Source organism: Stenella coeruleoalba (assembly GCF_951394435.1).
Source record: "Stenella coeruleoalba genome assembly, chromosome: 6".
In the NCBI taxonomy this organism is placed as follows: Eukaryota; Metazoa; Chordata; class Mammalia; order Artiodactyla; family Delphinidae; genus Stenella; species Stenella coeruleoalba.
Window position 1 is genome coordinate 114,700,827 of NC_137151.1, and position 24,103 is coordinate 114,724,929.

Consider the following 24,103-nt stretch of genomic DNA (forward strand, 5'->3'; position numbering starts at 1 on the left):
ATATAATTAGGGAACCTTGGAGACCTGTTTCAAGACATTTTAGTCTTGGACAGGCAAACCACGGAGCAAGTCACTTCCCTTCTTTTTGCTGTGCTTCATTTTCCAGGCTCCAAAACGTGTCTCACCTCCTCCATGGTGGTAAGGATGAAACGTTTTACATATGGAAAAATGTGAGTATTCATAGAACACACTGTTCCAACAACAGGAATATACTTATTGCACCAAGGTCTCCCCTTGGCAAGGACTCAGAGGCTGTGGTCTGAGCTCACTCTCCAAGGAGGTACGGTGAAGAAGCCTGCTCCATGTGAGGCCTGCAGATATGCCCTCATGAGCAGCAACAGGCCTAAGACGTGAGCCAACCCACCGCAGCCAAGCCGCCAGGGCACCTTTTCCCGTGGCTGCGGGCATTCTTTCTTCCGCGCTGGGCTCAGGCCTGCACATACCTTGCCGTGCTCCTATTCTCAGAAAACCCTTTTCTTTCCTTGTTCTTTCCTAATCTCAGGTTTGACAAAGATGCCACCTTCTTTTGAAAGTCTTCTCTAATTCATCCAACATACATCTTCTCTTCTCAGCATTATATCGTTTACTGTCTGTATTACCCATGAAGTCTGCAGCTTAACTGTAGAATATTGTAGAACCCAAAGCTCTGCAAGTGATTAATTCAGCCAGTCATGTTACGTGTGTGTACTCTTGTATGTAAGCACGCCACATTAAATCTGCTTTCATGATAAAATGTAACTATACATGAAATGTTTTGCCATGTTTTTTTGTTTTTTTCTGTTTTGTTTTTTTTTTTTTGCGGTACGCGGGCCTCTCACTGTTGGGGCCTCTCCCGTTGCGGAGCACAGGCTCCGGACGCGCAGGCTCAGCGGCCATGGCTCCCGGGCCCAGCCGCTCCGCGGCATGTGGGATCTTCCCGGACCGGGGCACGAACCCGTGTCCCCTGCATCGGCAGGCGGACTCTCCACCATTGCGCCACCAGGGAAGCCCTTGGCCGTGTTTTCTATTGTGTCTCTGGTATACTTTGTTATCCCTTTTAAAGAATGAAGTACTTGAATGCAGACGTGTCTTTAGGATTTTTTTGGTATCCTGTCTCTGAGCACCTACATGATCCCTACCTTAATGCTTAGAACAATCCTTTTTTTTAAAATATAGCCCTGTTATTGAAATATAATTGACATGCCATAAAATTCACCCTTTTAAAGCGAGTTCAGTGGTTTTAAGTCTATGCACAGGATTATGCAATCACCATCACTATTTAATTTTAGAACATCTTCATCACCCCCAAAAGAAACCCCATATCCACTAGCAGTTACTTTCCTTTCTCCCTCCTCCCCAGCCCTAGGCAACTTTAATCAGTTTTCTGTCTCTATGCATTTGCCTACTGTGAACATTTCATGTAAATGGAGTCATACCATGGGTACACTTTTGGGACTGGCCTCTTTCACTTAGCATAACGTTTTCAAGGTTCACCCATGTTGTCAGTACTTCATTCCTTTTTATGGCTGAATAATATTCCACTGCATGAATATACCATATTTTGTTTATCCACTCTTCAGTTAATGGACATTTGGGTTGTTTCCACTTTGGATTATGAATAATGAGGCTATGAACAGTCACATAGAAGTCTTCATGTGGACATATATTCCTAGCACAATCAAGTCCACAGCATTCTCCACATATCCTTACTGAACTGAAGTAAGTTCTCTAGAATCCCTTCTCTGCAATATTGTAATGGTACCACTCACTGTGGGATGCAGGGAGTTAATATTTTCCCCAAGTCATGCACCTTATTTTTCTAAGAAGCAGCTGGCTCAGAGCACGCTGTTTAGACAGAAACTCCAATAGCAAAAGTCAAGGTACTTATGTTTGATTTCTGTCATCACAGTTACTCTACATCCTTGAACATGAGCCTTTCCAAATCTCAGCTTCATTAGCTTGTAAACGAGAGGGATATTATAACTAAGAATAACCTAGTTTGAGAAAGACCCTTACTTAACTTTTAAACTGCAATCACAGCGTTCTTGCATGAACACCAAGAGCCATTTAAAGTCTGCTTTTCAGGCTAAGAAGCCAAGGATTTAAAAGAGGTTGACATTCTTATAAAATGTTAGGCTGTGTCTCAGTAAGAGATGCAAGAAGAAAAAAATAAATGATCACGGCCTTTCTGCTTTTCCATTTAAAAGATATTAAGGTCTTTCTGCTTCCTCTCACAAAATGACCCATGTGGTTGAGCCTGGAAGTCCCCACATACCAGTTGCTTTTTATAGCTAAAAACAGGCTATGAAAGAATAAATGTTAAGAAAGCCCAGTTCACGAAGTCTTGTTAATAAGCCATGAAAATTGCAGGATGTACTGGAGAGCCCTGAGACTCTACTTCTGAACTACTGGTATGAAGAAAGGATTTGAGAAGATTATGTTATCTCTTTCGACAGGCTACTTCAGATGTGCAATGTAGACCTTTGACTTTGAAGACGCCACTGACCAGCACTGAAAGTCTAACCTTTCAAGCGGAAGTACTGTTTCTTGTTCATGTTGGTGTCCTTGCTGTCTACAGCAAGTAGCTCACAGAAGGTGGGCCAGGAAACTGAGTGGAAATAGAGCAGTTTGACAGGGGTGGGCAGTATGGAAATACAGGTGATCAGGTGGCCTTTCCACAGTGTCAGTATTGCTTTTGGACCTCTGAACTTTCTTCTTTAAGGTTTTTACATCTCCCAGAAATGATGCCACTTTAGGCTTTCTGTATCTTTCTGTATCATTCTCTCATTTCTGCCTTTCTCAAGTTTTGTTCTGCTATTTTGTATCAGTTTCTCCTTCGACTGAGACACTCCCCAATATGATTCATTGTGTCCTGGAAACTGTTTTTTTTTTTTTTTTTTTTTTTTGCGGTACGCGGGCCCCTCACTGTTGTGGCCTCTCCTGTTGCGGAGCACAGGCTCCAGACGTGCAGGCTCAGCGGCCATGGCTCACGGGCCCAGCCGCTCCGTGGTATGTGGGATCCTCCCGGACTGGGGCACGAACCCGTGTCCCCTGCATTGGCAGGCGGACTCTCAACCACTGCGCCACGAGGGAAGCCCCGAAACTGTTGTTTTTTAAAATAGATCTTTACTGGAGTATAATTGCTTCACTATACTGTGTTAGTTTCTGTTGCACAGCAAAGCGAATCAGCCCTATACATCCACATGTCCCCATATCCCCTCCCTCGTGAGCCTCCCTTCCACCCTCCCTATCCTACCCCTCCAGGTCATCGCAAAGCACCAAGCTGATCTCCCTGTGCAAACTGTTCTTTAGCTCTTGTTTTCCTTTCTTACTCTCCTTGCCTATTTCGTGAAGCCACAATCTGGTGAGTAAGTTCTTTATTTTTTGGTCTTAAGTTTCTATTACTACCAGCTTCAAAAAGAAAAATGAGAAAAACAAGAGCAGCAAATACAATTACTGAAGGAGTGCATGTTTTTGAAATGAATGAGTTAATAAATGCATCTGGACGGCTTATTCCAAGTAATCATTACAATGCAAGCAGTACAGAAGATCACACTGCTTTTCCCCAGAACCCACGCACCAGAGGAAGAGTTTCTACCTCGTGGGCCAAGAAAGAGGAAAATGCTTCTACTTTGGTTTCTTAATCTGGAAGAAGACGATTTCCATTCAATGTTCAACAATCTTTATTGAATGCCCATGAGCCAGACGTTGTGTTGGGTACTTAAAATGCAGATATGAATTGATTTCTCCCTTGCCTAGTAACAGAAAACAAGTGAATAAGTACAGGGTGTTACAGGGAGGAAATCAGCCTTTGTTGATAGCAGCTGAGTACCAGTCACTGTATCGGATGGAATGAGCCTCTGGGGAAAGGGATCCCGAACTTAGTGCTGTTGTTTTAAGGTGATGTGTTAAGTGTGTCAAAGAGGAAAGTATCATATTAATGATCTCAAGAAAAACCAATGACTTCATTCTCTTTATTCTCAAATTTCATTTCAGAATAGCCTTTTTGGTTCCTAAAGGTACTCAAAGTTATAGTCTAAAATAATAACATACATGTGTCTGAAAGACAACTCGTGAAATAGATATTCATTTTCCACTTGCTCGGTGCCGAGCGCCGTTCTAGTTGCTGGGGGGTCTTACCATGATCAAGGCAGGGACACCCTTGTCCTGCTTGGGGTTACTCACTGATGGTGAGAGAGCGAAAAAGCAAACCAAGATCCTCCTTGGTAGTGGTAAGTATCATAAAGAGAAGCAAACAGGGGGATGTGATAGAGTAACACAGGGTGGAGGCGGGGTAATGCAGGTTGGAAGTCAGAGATGGTTCTTTGAAGAGGTAGCATCTGAACTGAACCATGAATGGAAGAAACGAACCAGCTGTGCGAGGGGAGTAAAGGCCCCACGGAGGGGGTGGGCTGGGGAAAAGCAGGGAACACAAAGAACGCTTGGTATCTGTGTAGTGACCAAGGGAAATGGGGCTAGGAGAAAACGGCTCAGAGATGATCAGGGGCCAGGTGGGAAGCTGGATTTGACTCTAAAGGCGACGCAAAACCACTGGAAAGTTTTAACTAGAGGCGTGGCATTATCTGACTTGTATTTCCAAAAGCTTCCGTTGAATAAATCAATCAAGGCAAAGAAGGATGCAGGGAGACCAGTTAAAGACCACTTCTGGGGATCCAGGCAAAAAAGAATGATGATGGCTTGGGCCAGCAGTGTGAATGGAATACCATCTCGGTAAAAAATAATCTCCTTTACGGGGTATAGAGGACCAGATGAAGACTTTGTTTCTTGTTATTTCTTAACCATAAGCATTCTTAATCAAGTTTAGTGTTCATCCTTATTAGGGCACACACTCCTTAAACACAGGGCTTTTGTTTTTCTTGTCAGTGTCTCTTGTCTAGAAAGTGCTACTCTATATTCAGCGCCTTGTGGGTGCTGAATAAATACTGATTAAGCAAACCGAATAATGAACCATGTCTACTGCAAGCATGGGTGCTTGGTAACACGGAAACACAGAAGTGAGCTAGATTCTCCCATCCGCAGGGCACAACTGGGAAGGACATTGGAGGGAGGGTGGGGAGTTTGGGGCCGCTCCCCTCCTTCCATCCTGAGATGCTTTGGGATTGGAGTGGCCACGCAATTACTACCTCTCATTGGGTGACTGCTCATATCCCAGAGCATCCTTACTCCTTGCTCAAGGATGGGCCTGGGAAACGATACCCTAGCCAGGTGAACAGAAGCCTTGCTGTTGGCGAGCAACACCCCTGAAATGTGATGCAGGCTGTGGATGGAGCAGACTGTGGCAGAAGGCATTTAAAGAAGGGCTTTACTCCACATGGAGGGAGAGGAAGCCCCCCCAAAACGAGCATGGTTGTACTGTATAGCGGGGATCCCCAAATTTCTTCTGTAAAGGGTCAGATAGTAAATCTTTTAGGGCCCTCTCTCTCTGCTGCAATTACTGCACCTCTGTTGTAACTCTGCAGCTGTATCATGAAAGCAGCCATGGACAACAGGTGAATGAATGGGTGTCATTGGGTTCAAATAAAACTTTATTTATGGATACCAAAATCTGAATTTCATATAATTTTCATGGGTTATAAAATATTCTTTTTTTCCCTTCAACTATTTAATCAATTCTATGAAGAAAATAAAACAGGGTAGTGTTTAAAAAACGTAAAAACCATTCTTAGTTCACGGGACATACGAAATTAGGTAACAGGCCACCCATAAGCCATTGTTTGTCAACCCTTCCTCTGTAGAGTAGGAAAGCAGGAAACCAATCCATCTGAATGTTGTTCAAAAACTGGCAACTTTACGTGGTAATAATATTCAATACTCTCCTTTAGTTTGTGAAAATATCATTTCATGGAAATGAAAATTGAGCTGTTTGTCTAACACAATATTTTCTGATGATAGGGTGGCATCAAACGTCTCTTGACCACCTGCCAACTGGGAGCCACGCTGCCAGCCGGTTCCCAGCTTCTTCCACACCCTGTTATGTGCTCTCCATGCAGAGGCCAGATGAGCTTTTAAAAACATGCACCAGGTCACTCGTCCCCTTCTTGAAACACTCCAGTGACTCGCCACTTGCCTTTCGAATAAGATGCAAATGTCTTATCTTGTCCTTGCCTGACCTCGACTCTGACCACTCTGGCTGTCCACTCAGACCTCTCCTGGGCCTTCAGAGCAGCTTCCTGCGGCCCCAAACCCTCCTTCCTTCCCCAGGCTTTAGCAGGGTTGGTCTTCTTTGGGAATTCAGAGCTCAGCTCAAATGTCAGCTTGTCAGAGGTGCCCTTGATCATCCAGTCCGGCTCAGTTCTTCCCCTCGTTACTTCTATTACTCGGCCCCGTTCATTCTTCATAGAACTGGTCTTTATCTGAATTATCTTGCTAATTAATTTATTTACTTATTTGTTTTTTGCCTGATTCCTCCCACCAGAAGGTAAGCTTCATTAAAACAAGGATATTTCTGTCTAATCGCTGCTGTCTCCCCATTCTGAGATATTTTAATACCTAACATTCGGTATTATACCTTCTATATTTGTTGAATGAATAAAGGAAGGACATCGTGTATGGGGTGATAGAATGTTACGTTCAGAATTGTGCTAGCATGTTACCCCAGTTGGGGATGAGGGTGACTGTGTATGACAGGGTGGGGGGTTGGGTTGGGGTGGAAGACCATGGCCTTGAGAAATGGGCTAGGACCAGACCATGGAGAAGCCGTAGAAGCCGTAGGGAAATACTACAGTGTTTGCCCTTTGTTTTGAAGGCAATGGGGGTGGCCACAGGTGGGTCTTAAGCAAGGCCAAGATAAAAGAATTCAGTGTATTTATTGGAATGTTTACATTGGGAAAATAACAAAGCACTTATTGTATGCTCTGTTTACACAATTAAGGATAGCAAAGGACACAGAGCAATCAGACCAGTCTTAAGTTAAATGAGTGTGGAAAGATGCCAAAAAATGAATTCAAATTCAGTACAAATGTTACATTGCATCTACATGCCTCCATTCTCTTCTTGAGCTGGGGGAACTTGGAGTAGCTTTTGACCGTATTTCTGAGTAACAGAGCTAGAAGAAAAGGGGCTCCAAGTGTCAAGCTGTTTGTGTGTGTGCTGTTTGACAGAAAGAGACTGTTTCAAGGTTTACCCTCGGTCTGAAAGAAAATGAGGATGCAGAATTAAAAAATAAAACGTGGTTCAACTTTGTGCTTGCAGTTCAGGCCCCGTGGCCCCGTCCCACCACGGAAACAAGATTTCTGTCCAAGATAAGCCTGTTTTAAAGTGCGTCAAATACTCAAGCGAGAGACATTTAAAGTCTGAAAAACAGATGGGAAGAGTTTCTTTTTCCTGTCTACAAATCTGTCTCCTTTCTTTCCATCATTCTCGGTACTTGGAACAGAAAATTGTTGACTTCCACACACCTCTTTTTTATTAATTCAAGGAGAAAGGTGAAAAAAATGAACCTTTAGAAACCAGAAGCCAGATCTGCCCCCAAGATAAGAGAAGGAATGGAAGTTTGAGGCTGTTTGAGGAAGTGGAAGCCCTGGGGCCCCAGCAACTCGTCAGAGGTTTCCACTGACAGTGGCTGTGCCACAGGTTACCTCAGAGCTGCTTTTTCATCTGCTTTAAGAAGAACCGAGGGGCAGGACAGCAATAAAGACTCAGACGCAGAGAATGGACTTAAGGACACGGGGAGGGGGGAAGGGTAAGCTGGGACGAAGTGAGAGAGTGGCATGGACATATATACACTACCGGATGTAAAATAGATAGCTAGTGGGAAGTAGCTGCATAGCACAGGGAGATCAGCTTGGTGCTTTGTGACCAAGAGGGGTGGGATAGGGAGGGTGGGTGGGAGACGCAAGAGGGAGGGGATAATGGGGATATGTGTATACGTATAGCTGATGCACTTTGTTATACAGCAGAAACTAATACAACATTGTAAAGCAACTATACTCCAATAAAGATGTTAAAAAAAAGAAAGAAATTATATCCAACCACACACACACACAAAAGATGTTCATTTTTGTGATGTCTGAGACTACCTTTCTCTTACAAAAAAAGGAAAGGTTACCATCTGCCCATTGAGATCTCTGTTTATATAGATATTCACTAACAAATTAAACATGCTTCAGATGCCACAGATGGAACGCTTGGGACACAGGCATGCTCATCACCATAACTTTACTGTGCTTGTCTCCAAAATGAATTTCCTTTTTATTCATTCCCTGCACCACCCTCTGGAGTGTTCTGTGTGCCAGTGAGCATCACCCTAAATGGGACACATCTCAGATCACAAATCCTTCCGTGAAGATGCGCCTGCCTACCTTTCCTTGCCCACAAGGCTAAGCAAGGGACAACCACGATTAAGGGTGATTTTTAAGACCTACATCTTTTGTGCCCCCGCCTCTGCCTTTGGTTGGTTCCAGTTGCTTGGAAGCTTTCAGTTACAAATGGCCTAAGGGAGGAAGTGTTCTGTGAGGCTAGGTAAGTGGTTAGAAACCAAGATACTGGCAGGGACAATAGTACCACCTGGAGCCAGGCAGCTCCCCATGCCCCTTCCATCCCGGGTGGCCACAGTTATCACTGAGCCTCCAATCTTCCAACTTTAGCAGACCTTGGGCACTTTCTACACTGGATATGTATTCCATCTGTGATGACGGTGATGTAGGGTGACCACAGGAAGAGGGCTGAGCTCCCCAAATCTATAAGGAAAGACAGCGACACAATTTGGGAGGATCTACTATCACCTTGTGGGGCCCTCCTGAACTTAGATGGCTGGAAAAGACAACACTTACTGAAAAGTCGTCACTGGGGAAGAACAGGAGATCTCGAAGGGGATCATTCTGATAGGTCTTTTCGAGTTCTTCAATGACAGTTTCATAATCCAAAGGCTGGAGAAGCCTGGGCTTTTCTTGCTGTAGACAAAGAAAATATTGTATTAACCACTGAAACGGAGAATCTTGCTTTTTCTCAACATCTGGTTGGATTTCATTTCTTAGAATCACCAAAGCTCTGATATCGTGCAACCCTTCTAAGAGAGTCATGGAGACTCCAGGCATTTGGGGCAAAGCCACATAACTATTATTTCCAGATCTGAAATAATATGAGAAGATCTTGAAATACCTGACATCTAACTCAGTAATTTAAGCGCCAAGCCTCCAGTGCACATGGCGTTCAGCCTTGTCACATCCACAGAGTAGATGTTTATGTAAACCTGATCTTTGTTAATGTGGAGAAAGGCCTTCTCCTTACTTGCTATAGTATTATGATGATTATCATCAATTTTCGTGAATTAGATACTTCCTTGTGAGGTCTACTTGGGTCTATTTTAAGCCGTTGGCTCCCTGCTAGCAATCAAAGTAACACAGACTGTCTTCGTCGTCACTGAAACTTGGATCCTGTGTCAGGATTAATTGCTTGGCTCTGAGCCTCTTTGCCAATATAGAGAGAAGTTGGGTAATTCTTTAGTAGGATTGAACAACACAGTTAATATGGAAACAGTGTGCTGAAAACGGAGAAGAGTCTGAAAAAATAGCTAGATAATCTCACCACATTAAACTCCTAAAGCCAAGGGGAAAGACACCTCCCTCAAAGAAGCTGCCCGAGAAATATTTAAGATGCCAGTGGGAGAAAGGTGGTTGTTTCATTCTACAGTTGATATGTTTACGCCAAACTGTATAGAGCTCACAAAGTGAGAAAGATGGAGCCCAAAATAAATAATAAAATATTACTGAAGACTAAGTACACAGTCTAAGTTCCCTTAGCCCTTGGATGAAGCATTCATGCAGCCTAAATAAAAAAGGATCATTGTTTGGATTATTTTTGGGCTCCTGGAAGCTGGAGTGGTCAACGTGAAATCTGCATGCTAAAGTGATCTCATAAATGAAAAAAAAAATATTTTATTTTTCACGTCAATGACATCAGCAGACACTTTCCCACCAACCCCACCCCTCCCCGCTCTGCAAAGCCCACAGATTTAACTTCAACTTCTAAAGCCTTCTTTGGAAGATCTCTGCTGGTAAAGCTCCAGAAACTGTTACCAACATTTTAATAATTGCTAATGAGCTCCTCAAAGCAGCAATGTTTTTTTCCAACTATAAAAAACAAAACAAAACAAAATGTAACACGGTGGCCCAACAACATGGATTTCCATGTACTTTCTGCACCGAAACAGAACAAAAACAAACCCATTTTACAAATGCTTGAGTAAACTGAGGATGATGAAAGGTGAATATCCTCTCTGGAAGGGCCCTTCAATGAAGATTGCTGATTTAGCAAATAAAAACGCAGGACTTCACGCTTGGAGGAAAGAAGAAATTTAGTTGCCCAACATAATCCATTTAGTGAAAGCTGTGAGACATTCAATATTTTCAAGTAGAAGATACAGAGACACTATGGCATGATGGGTAATTGAAAAAAAAGTCCTTCTTGCATCCTTTCCCTGCCTTTTGATATAATTATTCTATTTTAGACTTCTTTTAGGTTCCAATTCCCTATTTTCCCAGGCAAAAATTAATTCCAAGAAGCACAGATTGATAGCTCAAGAGGCAAATGCAGGCTGCAGACGTTTGTTTTGGCTCACTTATCTTAATGATTTTAGTTGGCTTTGAATGTCTTTGAGTAGTGGTATTTCACTCCAGGTCAGCAACAGACCTCAGTAGCCTATCACCTCTTACCCTGCAATGTCACATGTAAAAAACCTTTTTTTTTAACTTTTTATTTTATATCGGAGTATAGTTGATTAACAATGTTGTGGTAGTTTCAGGTGTACAGCAAAGTGATCCAGTTATACATATAAATGTATCTATTCTTTTTCAAACTCTTTTCCCATTTAGGTTGTTACATAATACTTAACAGAGTTCCCTGTGCTATACAGTAGGTCCTTGCTGGTTATCCATTTTAAATATAGCAGTGTGTACATGTCAATCCCAAACTCCCTAACTATCCCTTCCCCCCACCCTTCCTCTCCTGGTACCCGTAAGTTCATTCTCTAAGTCTGTGAGCCTGTTTCTGTTTTGTAAATAAGTTCATTTGTATCACGATGTCACATTTATAATATATTACCAGCTGCCCCAATAAGCCTTCAAGTCGGAAACACCTGGCTTATTCTGGAATCTCTTTCCCCCCCCTTAATATTGTGTTTGTGTACGGGACGTAGCAAATAAAACAGAATGCATTGTAAAACGGTCAGGAAGCTCTTATCTCCGCCATCGAGTTGGTTGGTAAGCCCCATTTCCTCACTGTTTCTTCAGCTCAAGTGTCTGATGTCCTTCTACCAACAGCTCATGATGTGATTACTAACACTTTCCCTTTTCTCTCCCTTCTTCACACCAACACGCACAGGAGTGTGGGAGTGTGGCTTAGTGTGCGCTGGGATTTATAGGTTTAACTACTGTCAGCAATCCCCCGACCCCTGACCAGCCTCCTCCCATGACTGGTGACTGTTTAATGAGGTGTGCATCCGCCACAAAAACAGGAGTGCCCCTGTGGCCTCTGTCCTTCTGCACAGCCCCTTCCGGTGCCCCTCACCAGATCTCTGAGCTGGGTGGAGGGCTGTCCTGGCAATCATGCCCATTCCCACTCACCCTTCACAGCACCTGCCCCAGAATCTGGGCCTGGGCCAGAGGGGCAGGGGAAAGAGGCGGCATTAGTAGGAAAAGTAAAATAGAAAAAATATGAACAGACTCAGCTTTGGGATTTCCAAACACAAAAGAAATTATATATGAAATTATATCTCTACCACATGCGATGGAAAGACTTCGTTTGCTTTTCCCAAAGAAATAAAATGGAGAAAGCCTCAAAAAAAAAAAGGCAAATGACATAAGGATGTTTTAGAAGGCCTTCTACAGTCTTGTTCTCACTATCATTTTTTTTTTTTTTTTTTTTGCGGTACGCGGGCCTCTCACTGTTGTGGCCTCTCCCGTTGCGGAGCAGCACAGGCTCCGGACGCGGACGCGCAGGCTCAGCGGCCATGGCTCACAGGGCCTAGCTGCTCCGCGGCATGTGGGATCTTCCTGGACCAGGGCACGAACCCGCGTCCTCTGCATTGGTAGGCGGATTCCCAACCACTGCGCCACCAGGGAAACCCCTCACTGTCATTTTAATTTTATCTCCCATTAGTCGAAAACTTGAGCGTTAATAAACAACCGCAGGTCAAGACCTTCAAAGATCTTTCTATTTATTTATTTACTTACTTACTTGTTTATTTATTTTTACTAGGGCCTAAACTCCACCTAAAATGAATCCCACCTAAATTAGTACAATAGGAAAATCAGAGTTCACAAGTCACTGGTTATTAATAAAACCACAGGAAATCTAAATCCTAAACTCTCCTTGATACACACAATAAATGGCATAGCCTGTAAGCACCTGTTGGAAGGTATATTTTTAGTTATTCACTTCAGGCTATGACATGCCAGCCAATTAACGAAGGAGGTTTACTAAGCCCTTCCTGTTTAAAATGTTGCACTGAGGTTATCCTGACTTGGGGCTGCAAAGCCTAGCAGATCTGCTTCATATCATTTATTAAGTTTTGACCTCTGGGGGATAAGTAAAATTCTATCTTTCCAGGGAATTTGTTAAATAGTGTGCAACGTTCAAGATATTCAATGTTTCATAATTTGGGGAATATGAGGTTCATAAATAAAAATAATAGTGATATCTTCCACAGTACCTAGAGCTTAGAATTTGGCAATGCTTGCCAAGGATGCTTTATGCATCTGTGATGGTGAGAATCCAGGCTATGCAACCAGTAGTCTTCTCTGGAGCAAGACAGCTGTCAGTTCCATGTTTTGGTCAAAGAGACAGATGTATACAAAGATGATGGGATCGGTTAATTTCTCACTACTGCTCCTTACAGAGATTTTGAGTGAAACTGGGAACTGAGAAGCATTGATTTACAGCTTTACAACAGTTGGGTTGTCCCTCCTGAATTTAATGTGCCTCTTTCCTTTGGAAATGCACCAACTGGGATAAGGTATGTGCCAAGATTACCCTGAATTGGATTGGACTTTTATAGTGCGTTTTACTCTTACTCTTTTTCTCTCAAATGAGTCATGAATTTCATTAGCTGTTCTAAAATCACTCCAGGCATGGGAAAAGGCAACCACCAGTGCCCGTCATTATGTGGCAGGGCTGGTGCTGCACTGATGTGGGAATAGGGCTATTCTTTTGATATAGTATTAAGACATTTGTTTGATCTACTCCCCCAGATCCACAGCTCTCTTCCAATTCGACTTCACAGCAGAAGAATGGGCTCCTGTCACAAAAACAAATGCTTTCTTCCCCTCTCCTTATTCCACAACTTCTCATGGAACGCCAACGCAAATCTAAGCCTTGGAATTGGTGAACCTGCCATCTTGGTAACAACCTGAGCTGCCAGGAGCTGTTTACTGGTACGAAACAAGCAGACTGTCCATGCTTTAGCTGAAGACTCTAATTTCAAGAACATGGTGTGCTACCACAAAGGTCTGAATTATTTTCATAATTATAATTCAAAAGCAAATGGATGTAGAAATGACACTGAAGATCTAAGCATTTGAAGTATGTAACACTGAAAAAAGTCAAATGACTACATGATCAACCTAGACATCTCTCCAGAATCTAAGAAATAACCTAGACCATGCAGCCTCGTTTTAGGGAAGTGTGATTATAGGTTTTCTATGTTGAGATGCAACAGAGAGTGTAACATGCACTCTAGAACCAGAATTCCTGGGCTCCTAGTCCTGGCATTGCCACTTACGGGCTATGGAACTTTGAGCATGTTAGAATCTCTGTGCCTTAGTTTCCCAATCTGTAAAATGGACATTTTAGTAAGAGTTAGATCATAGGACTGAATGAGGTAATATCTGTTATGCTCTTAGAACAAAACTATACCCATAGTACTCATTACATAAGTGTTAAGTAGATAAAGGCTGTGAGTTTTAAATTTTCACTAGTCATGGATTTAAGGCACCTGTATTGTAAATTTAATGTGTACAGAGAGCAAATAATAGGTGCTCAATAAATATCTGTTGAGTAAATAAGTTTATATCCTTTCATCCAGGAATTCCTTTTCTGGGACTCTATTTTAAAGAAATAATCACACATGTAATCCAAGAAGTATACAAGGATATCATTGCAATATTACCTTTGTAACAAGATGGAGAAAATACATTCACTTTAATGCAAGAGGGCTAAGAAAGGCAGGCAGGCTGGTGGAGGCTATATCTAAAAGGTGAAGACACCAGAGTTGTTGTTCACAAAAAGCGATTCATATTTTCCAAGAATCGTATGTAGTGGAGAAAGGCTTAGTGCTCTAATGGGCTTTGGGAAGGATACTGAAAATAGGATAGGAGTTGGAAAAGAATCAGTGAAAAATTGTGTGGTACATGCTGTAATTCTCCTTGTAACTCTTCAAATATTCAGTAAAGCTAGTTAGCTCACAACATTTTGCATGTGATTGGCTTTCGTGGGGAAACGTGAGGAGGTTGGGGTCCATGATCCAGATGGCAAGTATTGCTGCAAAGGGAAAGAAGACAATGAAAGGAGGAAGGAAAGGAAGTCAAATGCATCCTGACAATCGTTCTAGATTCACACATATTATGACATTAGAATTGAGTCCAGAATAGCTAGATCTCTGAGGGGTAATAAAGCCTGAAGGACCAGCAGAGCTAAATATGGGAAACAATAAATTATTAAAGGTAAAGAATGATTAGGAAATTATGGCACATCCATTCTAAGAAACAGTACATGCTCATTAAACCTGAGGTTTTAAAGTTTGCAATGACAAGCAAAATTGCTTATGTATTGTTAAGTAAAAGTGGGAATAAATACTGCACACTGAATAACTGCACAAAATTTTTAAAAATTAAAGAAAAGAATTAGAAATCTGTATCCACATATTATCAATTATATTTAGATGGGACTATGATGTTTAGGATTTTGTCATTTTGAATTTTTGCATTTTCCAAATCTTCTGTAATGAACATATATTTCTTTCATCATAGTGAAAAATGAACTTGGCCTTTCAAAACTCTCATGTCTCTGAAAACACTGGGGAGTTGCTTGGTTTTAAAATTGTTTACCCTTTGAAAACACACCAAAGAGGGAAAGTAGAAAAGCATATGAAAGTTCAACCACTAACAACTTGAAGTAATTAAAAAAAGAGAAATAAAACACTGGTGAAAAGAGACCAGGGAAAATAACTACAAATTATGTATGTGATTCTAGAAGCTAATGTCAGCAAGAAAGGGAAGAACAATTAGCAATTTATTAACGAAAGTATTTTGAGCTCTGTAGGGAACCAGAAACATTTGGTAAGTTACTTAAGCAGCTCTGTGCACTGGCCACGCTTGCAAAGGATTAAAAGTCAGAATCTCTAGTTCGAAGTCCAGGGTCTTTTACCTCCCAGCTAAGTAACTTGGACAGTCATTTAAACTGAGACTTAGAGAGACTGACTCAAAGGAATCAAAGGGCAACTTCCTGCTTACAGCAGTGTTGTCATAAGGATCAAAGAGATGAAGTATGTGAGGGTGTTAAGTGAACCACCAAAAGCGAGGCAAATATAGATTTTTCTTTATTCGAAAACGATTGAAAATTACCACATATGTTTAACCCCAAATATATCCCAACACCAAGTCAAACCAACCAACTAATCAAACTGGTGATACTAAATTCTTCATGTCCCAGAAACTGTCCTACATGCTTTTATGTTTGTTATCTAAATTTCCTTAAAAAGCAAACAAACAAACAAATAAACCTTGATAATCAGTGGTTCTACTGGAAGCAAAAGAGGTAAAAGCATAAGGAAAAGCACTGAAATTTAGGAAAGGGCAGCATCTTCTCTGTGTATCTCCTGAATCAAGTCAGGCCGCTCTATGACCGGCAGGAAGAAGGAAGGCAATCTAATTATGTATATCAGCAAATGAAAGTGACTTTGAAATTCTGCCTTTTATTTTCCTTGAGAGACCAACCTAGAAAATATTTTCTTGTATTTATATTTTCAGATCAAAAGAAAAGGATTAAATTTAGGATTAGTTTAGTATTAAACTCATTAGCTTTGCCAAGATAAATACCTAGACAACAAAGTTTTATCAAAAGATATTGAGAATTTCTTTCTGTAGCTCTAACCTACACACATGCAAGTCAAGTTTGTGAGCAACAGGGAGTTAATAGGATCGCTAAGGACTAAAATCAGGAAAAGGGTTCGACGGGATGAGAAATGGAGAACAATCTCTATAGCAAACCCCTTGTGTTTGGGGCCACATGTCTGTGCTGTAAATGTTAAGTGTAATTAGGAAGCCAAGCACTGGTTACTCACCGTTAGGGTTACTCTAGTTAGTCTGATCTGAACCACTTGCTTGGTTCTGCTTTTCAAAAAAATCTGATCTTTTCAAGAAAGAGTATTATGCAAAGAGTTTTTTCCCCTACCTTTGAGATGTTTCGTATTTTTTCTGTGACATGCAGTGTCTACTGTGATGCTAGTCTAGACTTCCTCTATTTTCCTCAACCACCCTGTCGCTTTCAGATACCTGAATCTTTATTCTAATTTTAGTATTTATAACAGAATTAAGTTTATATCTGAATGCCTTCATCAGCTGACAATATTATCCATCCAGGCTAATGACCCAGAAAAACAAATAAAAATAGGTGTGTACTTCAGGACCAGTACAGAAGGCTCTAGTAGGGCATGACATGCCAATTACTTAAACATTCTCTTCACATCTTGACCTACAGACAAATAGGGAACAGTGAGGATCCACACGATCTTTAGACAGACCCTAAAAAAAAAATACCAATCTGGACATCTCCAAACAAATTAGAAACAACACAGCTGTTAATTAATTTCAATGTTATCAAGATGACTGATTACATTTCTTAAAGAAAATAAGAGATCTAAATGACACATGGATTCTTTAGATCTTAAGTTCATCCAGGGCCCTTTGGCCTTAGTGCAACTGGAAAGGAACCAACTTCCACACTACCTGTGTTTAAAACAAACAAGAAATTTGCGAAGACCCCACACAGCTGGACCCACGGCCACAGCTGTCAGCCTGTGGTCCTGTGACAGATTTAATTCAGCCTTTCATCAAAGGGAGTTCCACTGGACAACTTCTCAACTGTTTGAGCTTCAGAAAGCAAGATGAACTTTTCTTACCAAAAAGGAAATGATTAAGTAAGGAATAAGCCATCTTATGCTGACCCTTTAACCTTCTCTCTGTCTTCAACCCCACAGTTTCATGAGAATGGATAAACACCAGTTAAGTCAAAGTTAAGAGCTGTGCAGCTGGGCAAACTCAGATTAAGCTGAATTTGGAAACAGTTCCCTTGGTAACAAAAACGGACATAGATCTCAGAAGAAATCAGCCAAAAGTAACTCTGTAAATGTCCTAGTCCATTTCAGTGATATAAAGCAGGTTAAACTTGGTAAATTACAAAGTTGTTTGCAAATACAAAGGATGATTAGTCATCATATTCAACACAAACATTATAGTTAGAAAAATCAGGAGATTCTATTTTATTAACCCTTAATTTCATTCGGAAAATTAAGGACCCGAAGAGATTTATAGGATGAAATAAGGTATAGTTTCAAGCTGAATTTAAATCTTTTCAGTCTTATTTTCTCTTTTAAGGCAATTTAACAACATATATCTCTTAGGATCATGTCAAAGTTCACTCATTTTTGCTCCGAAAATGAAAACAGAAAAGTGCCTGCTTCTTTGCCTAACACTGGTACTTGTAAAGAAGTAGGAAAGAAGATCTAAATCAAATTAAATTGCCTGTCTCATTTAGTTTTCTAGAAACACTTGAAAGATAATAAATATCATTAAAAATACATCACAACCCAATTACAAGTCCGCCTGACACCAGGGAAATTAACGCCTTTGAGCCAGCTGCCAGGATTTTTAGATTAATTTATATAAAGTCTGTGATGAAAGCTGCCACCAGCTTAAACTCTGATACTATTTCAGTACTTTAACAGGCACACAAATGAGTCAAATGTGAGAGGTATGTATGTGTGTGTGTACGTAAACACATACATGTCACAAATACATGAATGCAAATAGTCCTGTCAACAACATGAATTATATATGTTCAATAAATCTTCCCATAATGATTGGTCAGCTCATTCTTTTATTTCCTTTCTTAACCTTTGGCTACTTGGAACTGAACATGAATAGTGGACATTTGTTGTTTTTTGACCTAAGTAACATCCATCCTGCTTTCTTTTAGTACTAGCAGGTTAATTTCCTTCTGAGGGGGTACTTCTTTCTCCTTCCCTGTAAAGAGCAGTGTCGGTGGGTCTGATAATTTAAAAAGTCCTGTTTTTCCGTGATCAAGGGCATGTGACCCCAGCCCATTCAACACTTCCCGCCAGGACTCTGAATCTTGAAGGAGAGATGCCAAAATCCCACATGACCGTCCATTAGTTCCAAACACCAAGACCATCCCTGTTTCCCACTGCCCCGAGCTGCTCTAAGTCCATTCTTGTTCTTTGCCCAGCCTGTCTCTCCATTCTTCCTCTGTTCCCTTCTCTGGATATGTTTGTTTACCAGGGAAGCTTTCTTCTGCTTGCATCTAGAAGAATCTAAAATGACATAATACAAGGAGCAGCGCCTACAATAAGGGACTATTATTTCCTCAACTTACCTTTGTTTGGATTTGAATCATCTTAAAGGAGAACCTCTCCTGTAGCCAATGACTCCTTGAAGTACAGGATGTAGGTTTAGTAAACTCATGTGTTACTAATGAATTCCAACGTCATCCTACTCTATAAAAAATACATCAGGTATCATGCATCCTGAGAATGGGGGACAAATACCTTCTTGGTTTTCCAAGGTGATAAACTCAGTGAAGCCTTCATCTCTAATTTTCCACTAAGCCTAATCCATTCTAATCATCCCTCTCTGATGTCACCAGAGCAACTGGGGCCAAAAAATAAGTTTATGTCCACATTTGCTTTCAGTGCTGATGTTGTCACAGACTATAATTTTGTCTCTATAGGAGGTGCCAGGTTGCATTGGAAGTTGTGTTAGAGATGACCGACCAGGTGTCTCTAAGCCATTGCTGGCCCTGTATCACCTTCCTTCATTCTGTCATTTTCAGCTTAAGAGAAAACATTTGCTATATTTGTTGTATTAAAACCAATTCATGTGTTTTTACTTGTAGAAATAACATAGTCACACCAAACAATTTAATACTAATAGTAACTTTAGACACTACCATTTTTTATCATTTACCCCATATATGCTAATGATAGCTTTTATTTTCCTACTACTATTATCATGATCAAATGGCAAGGCCTATAATAAGTATTTAACACTTTCTCTCATTGAATACTCATATCAAGCCTAGAAGAGGTCATCATGGCTTTATTTTACAAATGCAGAAACTTGGAATCTGAGGACCTGCTCAGCAACTTGATAGAACAACTGATATTTCAATCCAGCTCAGGATAAAGCCTTTGGTCCCCTCCACTACACTCTACCAGCAAAGGTCATAGCTTTGCAGGAATAAGAATCAGAAACGCTTTTTTTTTTTTTTCCTATTGGGAAGATTCTACAATAGAGCTGTAGCTTGGGTACTATTCCTGCTCCCTTGGTCAGTTTCCACAATGAGGGAAATTAGAAGGCTGGGGGCTGGTGGGAGGTCACCGGGCACCTCAGGGGAGGAAGTCGTAGGGACAGAGGACTAAGAAACATTTATAAAATGGTACGGAAGATGAAGAAAAGGAGATGAAAAGGTATGTTAAGGAATCATATAAGGGATGTGTGATTTTATGATTTATAATAAGAAATATAAAGTTGGTCTTCATCCTCCTTTATGGCACTGAGCTCCTAAAACACTTGGAATTTCCTAAGAGCATGATGAAGGTGTTTTTTGTTATGTTAATGAATGACTTTTGGACAGGGTGGGGGTGGTTTCCATGAGAACCAACCACGTGATTAGAGAGCTGGCCCTTTCCATCCCACCTCCCTGACCTCTGGGGAGATCAAGTGGGGTTTGAGGTTGAATCAGTGTTTAAGAGCCAATGACTTAATCAACGATGCCTGTGTAATGAAGCCTTTATAAAAACCCAAAAGGATGGTGTTTGGAGAGCTTCTGGGTTGGTGAACACCTGGAGACTGGGGGAGACTGGTGCCTTTCCCCATACCTTGCCCTATGCATCTCTTCCATCTGGCTCTTCCTGAGTTATATCCTTTTATAGTAAATCAGTGATCTAGTAAGTAAAATGTTTCTCTGAGTTCTGTGAGCTGCTCTAGCAAATTAAGTCAAACCAGAGAGGGGATCATGGGAACCTGTGATTTATAGCCAGTGGATCAGAAGTACAGATAACAACTTGGACTTGCACCTGGCGTCTGAAGTCAGAGCGGGTGGCTGGAACCTCCAATCTATAGCCCGTTGGTCAGAAGCACAGGTGATAACCTAGACTTGTGGTTGGCATCTGACATGGGATCAGGGGTAGCCTCGTAGGACTGAGCTTAACCTGTGAGATCTGACATGACCTCCAGGTAGGCGGTGTTAGAACCGATTTAAATTTAGGACACCCAGCTGGTACCACACAGAATTTCTTGGTGTGGGGAAAAACCTCCACACATTTGGTGACCAGAGGCATCAGAAATGAAGTGTTTTGTATGAGGAGTAAAGGAGACACATAAGAAGAAGACAGGTGGAAAACTGAAGTTTTCCAACTGAGAATGCTAGATAACGTTTGTGTCAGAAACCACAGTGGAACCTGCCACCAATTGAGGGACTGTCTGCATTAAGAAAGTTTTGTACTGCTGCCATCTGGGAAATAAAAGATGGGGGGATCATGGTGTTATTTCCTGTCCACTGTGCCCCCTCCCCACACCCCTCTGACAAATGGTCCACCTCCTGCTCAGATAGTTGTAAAGAACATTGTCATGGAGCTAAGGTCTGCCCAGTTTGACTTGGCAGTTCTCCTCCACCTTGTCTCTCTCTGGATTTAACTCTGCTTCCTCTCCTAGCACTCAGTCTCGAGGAAAGTAAAGTCATTCTTGGTTCAATTGCAGGTACTAATCCGAAGTCCATTTTGAAAGTGTCTTCTCTGCAGCTATGCAGCATCTGAGCTAGCTGTTCCCTATTGCTTAAGCCACAGGCAGACTCCTCAGATCCAGTTTCAACTTACACTTCTCCATTTCTGTGGTCTGGACTGAATTCAGATCCCCTGTTTACTCCTGTTTCTTTGCTTCCTTCCACCTTGTCCATTTATAGCGTTCATCCCTGCTTTACGTTGTATTCCAACCCTGATTCCATCTCATTTCATCGTTTCCTGGAACCATCATCCTGGTTCCTGGCACCCCATCCTGTGCTTCCTTTCAGCTAACTGGTTCATTGTAAAGTAACCTAAATAGGTAACTGTGAATGTTTGTATAAAACAGTATCCGTAAGTAAGGAAGCACAGATGACCAGGGAGAAGCTGTCCACGTTAACATGGAAGAGTAAAGATAAAAAAACAGACTTGAAAGACAACAGCACAAGACATTTAATAAAATGACATATGTAGGAGATATAAATATTTCAGATTACATCCTCCATCTATAGTTTTCTACAATTTTCTATTTTCTATTAAAGTGCTAACAGTCTATGACTAAGGAGGAGGAGTGATTTTCATTTGTAGACAAAGTCTTCTAAACACTTTGAAATCCTGCAGATTAATTATCCACAAGCCAGTAACAACTTAAAAATAACAACTCACATTTACTTAAATAAATTTTGCATTTTTTTCTGATAGTACAGATGACTGATATCATAACTCAATTCAATAGTATATTTAATCTTTCTAAATGAGGATATGCAACTTAGGGAGGAAACTGTCTTTTTATTAACCTCCGCCCTATGCGCCAGAGATCATACTGAACGATTGGATAAAAAAAGAAAAATAAAAATAGAAAGACAGTTAAAGAGAAAACCTTCAACTACAGAACACCGTACACACTTCAAAAATTAAGGGAAGTAGTTCTACTTGATGATCTAGCAAGTAAGTTCCTCAAACTTTTCTTATAATGCAGTTGCACTGTCTCGTATGTTGTCTGTGATAAGTGGATTAAAACATGGAAAGGGATTTCTTAGACAAGACACTTGAAAACTGGATCAATAAGGGAAGCTTCCAAAACAATAAAAAATTCCAACAGAGTTAAATAAACAGCATTTGAAGAAAACCAAATAAACAGAATTGTCAGTCTGGGTCATGAGAGTATAAAGTTTGGGTTGTATACCACTTAGGAAGTCACAGACTTCCGGTTAAGTATTCTAGACTACTCTGATACTAAACCATTTCTAAATTTGTCTTAGAGCAAGAAATGGTTTGTTGAATTCAAAATCCACACAATCATTATAAAAACACAATCTGTGATCATTATTTCCAGCAATCATTATTTCTTCTTTCACCACAATATATAAGTATATCCAAAAATTCAAAAGAAATCGTTGTTTTATTTTGTGACCTAACTGTAAGCCTTATCTTCATTTGTTGGGCATTTTGACACTTGCATTGCTTCTTCCTTATCACCTATCCAGGCATCTCAGAAGCAGTTCTAGAGATGTTGGTTTAGCTTTTAAAAAGCTTAGATGAATGCGCTGTGGAAAGTCCAATCTGGTTCTGAATGGGCTTCAGCTAAGCTGGGCTTTGGTGGGAGCCAGGGTGGGAAATGGCATTTCTAAGGCAAACCTCACTGACACACAGAGTGATCTGGGACCCCCGAGAGCACTCAGCTTGATGCAATTCAGAATTTTGTCTACTGAGTGGCTCTGTCATTGAAAAAGGGTCCCGGGAGGAAGGAGTCACCTATAGCCCAGTGGCTTCAATGCTGCAGTCACTGAAAAGACAATCTCACTCCACAATTATACCCCACTTCCTCTGCCCTTGGAAATGGAGACATTTTACTTTGTTTTATTAATACTCCATAACACTTGCAACTCGTAACTTTTTACAACGTTCAAATCATGTTCAGAACCCACATGATCGAAATGAATTCCAGTAAACAATCTTAAGACAGGGCAGGTATTGTTAGGAACATTTTACGGAAGGGGCAGCTGAGGCTCAGAGCGATTTAAGTAACCTGCCCAAGGTCACATGGACCGTGCGCGAGACAGTCAGAATTACCCCCTAGCCCTCTAATTACATGTTTCACTTTCTTGGAGTCTCTTTTTTTTTTTCTAAAATGAAAGCCCGGGATAATACCTAAGGATGGATTGAGCAATCCCCTACTCAACAGAAGAGACAACCTGTGAAAGAAGATATGCCTATCTTAGGAGGACCAAAGGCAGGCAACGGCAGCAGGGAGTCCCAGTGCCTTCTACAGAAGAAAGCGAATCGCTGTATGAATGATCTTAATTAAACGTGAATGCACAGCTACTGAATGCTGTGGGAAAACACTCCATCCTTACTGGCTGCTTTCCCCATAGTTCTCAGTAGCAATACCTTCAAATGCAATTAAGATAATTCATGGAGTGATTAGCTTCATTATACGGAGAGACACCAGGGACTGTCCTAATGCCAAATCCTGTGTGTGGGCTCTGTAAGATAGACTCGTTCTTCTCCTGTGTGTTATCTCTTTTAGTGGACACAAAAAGAAGTAAACCTATGGTGACATAACCCTTGGAACTTCTAAATTCCACTGAGAGAAAGGCAGCTAGGAAATTAACATTTTGGGGACTGGTCTGAAGGTTAACATATCTCAAACCAAACAAGTTTTCAAACACTTATCCTCTAACAGGCTGATGGTAAACAACCTATGAGGCTTTTATGGGGTTGGTAGAGAAGTCACAACTGAGCATCCTGTGGGGCCAGTGGGGACCAAGAGGTTAGGTTCTGAGCTCTGCATATTCCCATTATGAAACACTGAGTGGAAAGACCCGGGCACATCCCAAGGTCAAGGGGGTCGATTACCCATGTTTCCCAGTGGGAGACACGTACTACTAAGATCCTGTGGTAGAAATAGCAAGGCATCAATCCCATGAACCAGACCTCCAGTAAATTCTACTCCCATTAAATTACCACCAGACAGATTGTAAGTATAAAGACAACCACTGTTACTTGAGACGGAGTATTCCGTACCTGATTCTGGCCTATCAAAGACTGAGTGACTATTCATTAATTTGATTATTCATATTTATTCAATGA

The 24,103-nt window shown here is 41.2% G+C and overlaps 1 protein-coding gene across 8 annotated transcripts in view; it reads right to left on the bottom strand.

Annotated features, from left to right (window-relative positions):
* Window positions 1-24,103, bottom strand: part of DOCK10 (dedicator of cytokinesis 10) — a gene marked incomplete at its 5' end in the record, with an annotated part of 279,536 nt that overhangs the window by 144,744 nt on the left and 110,689 nt on the right. For all 8 annotated transcript variants that reach the window (XM_079924879.1, XM_079924877.1, XM_079924875.1 and 5 more), the window contains one exon: window positions 8,772-8,891. In XM_079924879.1, the coding sequence (XP_079781005.1) occupies window positions 8,772-8,891 (120 nt within the window). The remainder of the gene's footprint in view (window positions 1-8,771; window positions 8,892-24,103) is intronic.